The sequence below is a fragment of the Odocoileus virginianus genome, chromosome 21 (assembly GCF_023699985.2).
Source record: "Odocoileus virginianus isolate 20LAN1187 ecotype Illinois chromosome 21, Ovbor_1.2, whole genome shotgun sequence".
NCBI classification, from domain to species: Eukaryota; Metazoa; Chordata; class Mammalia; order Artiodactyla; family Cervidae; genus Odocoileus; species Odocoileus virginianus.
This window is the reverse complement of record NC_069694.1, coordinates 38,723,576-38,729,575: the sequence shown is the minus strand read 5'-3', so window position 1 is coordinate 38,729,575 and position 6,000 is coordinate 38,723,576. Positions and strand designations below refer to the sequence as shown.

The 6,000-nt window shown below is 50.1% G+C and overlaps 2 protein-coding genes across 3 annotated transcripts in view; both read left to right on the top strand.

The window, feature by feature from the left end:
* Nucleotides 1–290: 290 nt before the first annotated feature.
* On the top strand, nucleotides 291–2,540 carry H2AZ1 (H2A.Z variant histone 1). Its single transcript, XM_020884226.2, has 5 exons — nucleotides 291–448; nucleotides 900–977; nucleotides 1,256–1,369; nucleotides 1,721–1,850; nucleotides 2,104–2,540. The coding sequence occupies exons 1-5, from the start codon at nucleotides 446–448 to the stop codon at nucleotides 2,163–2,165; spliced, it is 387 nt and encodes a 128-aa protein (XP_020739885.1). The 5' UTR covers nucleotides 291–445; the 3' UTR covers nucleotides 2,166–2,540.
* A 1,302-nt stretch (nucleotides 2,541–3,842) lies between these two features.
* Nucleotides 3,843–6,000, top strand: part of DNAJB14 (DnaJ heat shock protein family (Hsp40) member B14) — a 42,261-nt gene continuing 40,103 nt past the window's right edge. The window contains exon 1 of one of the 2 annotated variants that reach the window (XM_020884240.2): nucleotides 3,843–4,277. In XM_020884240.2, coding sequence (XP_020739899.1) covers nucleotides 4,174–4,277 — 104 coding nt within the window. In that variant the 5' untranslated portion in view covers nucleotides 3,843–4,173. The remainder of the gene's footprint in view (nucleotides 4,278–6,000) is intronic. The other variant, XM_020884239.2, reaches the window with a different exon arrangement.

Sequence of the window (6,000 nt, the reverse complement as noted above, 5' to 3'; positions counted from 1 at the left end):
GCCTCTCAGCTCCGCCTCTCGGACACGTGACCAAAGCCGGGGCGGGGGGTCCCCTAGCTCCCGCAGCAGAGCTCGCTCTGTTTCTCCCCTCCCGCCGCCGTGCCCTTCTTCTCCCCAGTTCCAATCCCTCCGCCCTCCCCCACCTCCTTCCGCACGCTCCAATAGGGATTCGAGCTGCGAAGCGCCCGCCCCTCCGCCCTTTTCTTCGCTTTCTCATTGGCTGAAGCTTCAAGGACGCGTCCCGAGGGCGGGTGGCAGCCATTGGTGGGATGAGCAATCCGAGTTCCCGGATGAGGGAACATTCTGCAGTATAAAGGGAGCGGGGAAGGCGGGAGACAGCGCAGTTTGAATCGCGGTGCGACGGAGGAGTAGGCGGCGGGTTCTCGCTGGGTGTCTGACTAGTCCTTTCTCTGCCTTGCTTGTTAGAGCTTCAGCAGAATTCGAAATGGTAAACTTGGTGGAGACGCTCGAAGACTCCGCGGGTTTTTGCCGGCGGGAGAAAAACCCGTTACACACGGAGATGGGGGTGAAGCGGCGACGGTTGGGAACGCGCGGAGACAGGATTTGGAAGAGCAGGGGGAGGTGTTTTGTCGGCGGCGAGCGGAGCAGCCTCGGATCTCGCGGCGGGCGGTGACGGTTGGGTGGCGCGCGCGGCGCCGCTGGGGGCCGGCGGGCGGCGAGCGGGCGGACCGAGGCGCGCGGCCGCGGCGGGCGCGCCGCGGGGGGCGGGCGGGCGGGCGGGCGGGGTCGCCCTTGCGGTGCGCGGCGGGCCGGAGACCCCGGCTGGGCTCGGGGCCGCGCTCGCGCCCGAGCCGCGGAGCGGTGGGGGAAGGGCGCGCTGCTCTGGTAATCCTATATTCTGCGTTGCTCCTTCGCTCGCGGGCGTGTGCGCGCCGCAGGCTGGCGGTAAGGCTGGGAAGGACTCCGGAAAGGCCAAGACAAAGGCGGTTTCCCGCTCGCAGAGAGCCGGTTTGCAGGTCAGTGGTGGTTCGTGCATTCTGGAAATCGTGGCGTTTTTCTTTCCTTTTCTTCTCGTTTATCATCGCTCTGGATGAGCGTTTCGTCTTTGCGTGGGTGATAGTGTCGCGACTTGGTTTACCGATGCAATAAATATGGGGGGGGCGATCACGTGTGTCTGTGCTGGGGCGCGTTGCTGCACCAGCTTCCATGCCCCTGCCTTTGGCGCGCGTATAATTTTACCATCTTTGACTCGTCTATCTTTGTGCATTTTTGTTTGTGTATGCTAAAAACGAAGTTCCCGGTGGGCCGTATTCATCGACACCTGAAATCTAGGACGACCAGCCATGGACGTGTGGGCGCGACTGCCGCTGTGTACAGCGCAGCCATCCTGGAGTACCTCACCGCAGAGGTAAATGGGTGTACGCCTATAATCTGGAAAAGGTTGGGAGGGGGTGGGGGGAGGCGGCTAGAGGGAAGGAGGAAAGTGATGCAAGAAAACTCCCAGGCTCTGAACGCGGCGAGAAGCTTCCGACAACGCTAGGGGGGGCTGGTGATCTTGATGGGGATCCTCCGGAGCTCGAGTTTGCGGCCTTAGGAAATAAAATTGCGTGCCCTCTTTATGGCTTTTGCTTATCTTGCCATTCAGGTAGTGGGGGAGATGACAGTTGGTAGATATGCGTTCATCATGAAGATTTGATTCTTGTCTGGATCTTGACATTAATGAAAGTTGGAAGGAGATTGATTTCATTCTGCCTTCTAGGTACTTGAATTGGCAGGAAACGCATCGAAAGACTTGAAGGTAAAGCGTATTACCCCTCGTCACTTGCAACTTGCTATTCGTGGAGATGAAGAATTGGACTCTCTCATCAAGGCTACAATTGCTGGTGGTGGTATGTAAATATTTAACTTATAAATTTCTCTAGAGAAAAGAATTGGCTTTTACATTTCCCTCTAGTAATTTTCAGTCTAGAAGAGGACACAGTATATTTTCACTGATCTGTAGCATGGTTTCATGACCAATTTGATTTCTCTATGTATTTCTGAATTTTTACTCTGCACTTAGCCTCACATTGAAAGACATCTTCCAAGCTGAACATTAAACTCTGGGTTTTAAAGTACTGTGTTCTTTTATCCCTCTTCTAGGTGTTATTCCACACATCCACAAATCTCTGATTGGGAAGAAAGGACAACAGAAGACTGTCTAAAGGACGCCTGGATTCCTTATTATCTCAGGACTCTAAACACTCTAACAGCTGTCCAGTGTTGGTGATTCCAGTGGACTGTATCTCTGTGAAAAACACAATTTTGCCTTTTTGTAATTCTATTTGAGCAAGTTGGAAGTTTAATTAGCTTTCCAACCAACCAAATTTCTGCATTTGAGTCTTAACCATATTTAAGTGTTACTGTGGCTTCAAAGAAGCTATTGATTCTGAAGTAGTGGGTTTTGATTGAGTTGACTGTTTTTAAAAAAACTGTTTGGATTTTAATTGTGATGCAGAAGTTATAGTAACAAACATTTGGTTTTGTACAGACATTATTTCCACTCTGGTGGATAAGCTCAATAAAGGTCATATCCCAAACTAGTTGTGTATAAAATTTGCTTGATTATAGTAGGAACAGCTTTGTTTTGAATAGGTATCTTACCTAGCAATAACTTAAGCACATTTCTTCCCTTGAAATCACTGTTAATTCTGTCTGTAGATCAACAAAGTTAAAAGGCCCAAGTATTTTTTTTTAAATACTGTGTAATGAACTATTAAAAGATTTTAAAACTTCAGCACAAGTTGATGTTTTTTAGGCTAAGTTTAACCATCTCAGTTCTTTAGCTTTGTTTGCTGTTTGTGTTAGCTAGCACTGCACCAGAGTACTGTGGGCACTTGGGTGAGGGTGGGGAGCAGAGGCCAGGTAGGAAAGTCCTGTATGTAGCTACCTACACAGAAGGCACTTCTCAGTTTAGACTGATAATGTTTTCAGTGTGCTACACGCTGTTTTGAAGGTTACTTGTATTAAACTGTTCAGTATATGGTAACATCTTTAGGGAACATACTATTTACATTTAACAGAGAAGAATCAAGATCTCTTTGAAAGCCTGAGTTACCATATTTGCGGCTATGGCAGACTATCTTTACCGAACAATGTGTGAAAATAGTTACTTTGTAATTAGGTTAAGTGGATCATTTTGACACTTAGTTTCTTAATACCAAGCAAAAGGTGGGCCCTTTGCCTTCACTGAGGATACCAACATGGCGAGTATTTCACAAGGGTGATGATTAAAATGGGAGAAGGGAGAAAACCAAGTTTACCTATAGAGGTAATACATTGCCAAGGAGCTGATTCCTGCCCTGTTCTGGTCATGGTTACTAGCGTTTTGGTTTTCACCAGAATAAGTGCGAACTACAAATTATCTGAAGTGTTCGCTTTGTACCTCTTGGGATGTACTAACAGTTTAATGGCACTGAGTCAGAAAAATGGGAGTATGAATGAAATAAGGCAATGAAACAGGAATTGGGGTCAAAAGACGCTCTACTGGGTTCCTGAACAGCTGTGCCGGAAGCGGTGTCCCGGGGACTGGCAGCCGGGTCCACACCTGACCGAATTCTCCCTAGGCTGACCTAGGCTGAGGGGGGCCGAGGGGCGGGGCATTTGATGCCTGGGAATTTTCTTGAAAACGAAATGTTCCCACCCTCACTCGTTGCCCGGTCGCTAGGAAGGGGGGCTGCCACGTTCTCGGGCCGCACTAGGAGTTGGAGGGCACCGCGTTGTTGAGGCAGGCGGCTGGGTCCACGCCGCGACGGAACCCCTTCAGGGGAGCCCCTCCGGCGGCCAGCCGGCCTGGTATCGCCCGCACAACCCCTTCACCCTCCAGGTCGGTCGGCCCCGAGCCTGTCCGCGCCGGCAAGGACCAACGAGCGGGTTCTGACGGCCCGGCTGTGGAGCCCAGTCCGGGGGACCAGAGGGACGCGGCTCCCGCCGTAGCGACCCGCGGGGGGCGGGGAGGCCGCCGTGAGGAGGCGGAGCTGCGAGCCCGCCAGTGCGCTCGGGCCCCGCCGCCGCGGTCGCCTGCGCTCCTCCCCGCTCGCCTTCGCACGCCCCCAGCCCCGGCCGGCCTTGCCTCCTCAGCGGCGGCGGCGGCTTCCGCCCCTCGTTGCTGAGCTCCCGCAGGAAACGGAAGAAGGCGCAAGCCATGGAGGGGAACCGGGATGAGGCGGAGAAATGTGTGGAGATCGCCCGGGAGGCCCTGAACGCCGGCAACCGCGAGAAGGCCCAGCGCTTCCTTCAGAAGGCCGAGAAGCTCTACCCACTGCCCTCGGCCCGCGGTGAGGCCCTCTGTCCCTTTCCTCCCCGCCGTGTCCCCGGGCCGCCGCGCAGCCCGCCCCGCCCCCACCGTCGCCCCTTAGGGAGCCGCGGAGCCCCCCACCCGCCCGACCCTTCCGGTCGGACCCCCGGAACGCTCCTCGCCGACACACCCCCACTCGGGCCCTGAACATCCGGGCCGGGCCGGCGGTGGGCTCCGCGAGACTCCCTCCTCACCGGCCTACCTGCGAGATGCAGGCTCTGAGGCACCGGCTGGAGTTGCCGGTTCCCCTATCGGTTTTCATGAATATCCAGCTGTCATTCTCCCAGGAGATTCATCTGGTCCTGTCTTACCAGATGGGGCTTTATATCTGGATGTGTGGTTGTGTGACCCCCTCCCTCCTCATCCTCATCCGCGATTAAGGCCTAGGTCCCTAGTGAAGTGAGAGGAACAGGGAACTCAGTGGTTAATGTATAGGTCCCTGGTTCCACCGCCTCTGGGGTAGAAAACGCTGTTCCCAAAGCAAACATTTTCTAACACCTGAGATGACATTGCTTTTCCCTCGGAAAGAGTTCTTTAGAAGAGAGGACCACAAGAATTGTAAGAGTCAGTGAGGGTTTACTAAATAGTATCCGATTTGATAGCACCATAATTATCGACAAATGAGGCACATCTTTAGGAACAGAGCATTAGATTTCCTTTAGTCGAAATGCTGCTCTTCGCTTGCTCTCTAGGCTCCAAAGTAATTATAGCCAGCACTTAGTGAGTGCTTGTGAAATACCTACTGTTTTATATGACTTATTTCATTTATTCCTCAAATCGATCCTAGGATTCATTTGACCAGGCTCACTCATATGGAAACAGACCTTTTGATGAGTGAATGAATGAATGAGTGAATGAATGAAAATATCTTACCCAAGGTCACACAGTAATTTGTAGCAAAGTCAGAATAGTATTTGAGCTCTCCAGCTCCAAAAGCCCTTTACCCACGACATTCCATTATCTGGTCCATAGGATACAGTTTCACTTGAAGTTCAGGATATTTCCATATTAGGAAGAAAATTATCAATAAGTCAGTAAGAGTGTGGGGTTACCTGTTTCATTTTATTGTTTTCTTAGTTTTTTTCTACTTACTGAAGTCCTTGAATTTCTTTTCTTTGTCCTTTTTATTTCCCTGCTGTTGAGGGAAATGAAAGAAAATAAGTGAATGATTTATTTTCTTAATGTGGCAAAAACAGAAGCTTACCAACTTAACCATTTTTAAGTGTACAATTCCATAACGTTAAACATTTTCACACTGTGGTACAACAGATCTACAGAATTTTTTCTCTTAACAAAACTAAAACTTTATGCCAATTAAACAATTCCCTGTTTTCCCTTTCCACCCAGCCCCTGGTAACCACCACTGTACTCTATTTTAAAAAAAACCACCACTGTACTCTCTTTTTAAAAAAACCACCACTGTACTCTAAAGAGTACTACTCTTTTAAGTAGTACCTGGCTACTTTGGATACTTATTATATAGTAAGTGGAATTATTTAGTATTTGCCTTTTTTCACTGGCTTATTTAATTTAGCATAATATCCCTGAAGTTTATTCATGTTATAGCATAAATATGATATTTCCTTTTTGAAGGCTTCATAGTATTTCATTGTGTACATATACCACATTTTCAATATCCATTCACCATCTATGTATGACTAGACTGTATTGATAGTTCTATATCTTGGAAACCATCACAGTCT

What these genes read in the sequence shown, in the direction of transcription:
- H2AZ1 (XM_020884226.2), top strand. An exon ending in CGCAGAGAGCCGGTTTGCAG is followed by an intron (nt 978 to 1,255) that starts GTCAGTGGTGGT and finishes CTAAAAACGAAG; the next exon opens with TTCCCGGTGGGCCGTATTCA. An exon ending in TGGAGTACCTCACCGCAGAG is followed by an intron (nt 1,370 to 1,720) that starts GTAAATGGGTGT and finishes TCTGCCTTCTAG; the next exon opens with GTACTTGAATTGGCAGGAAA.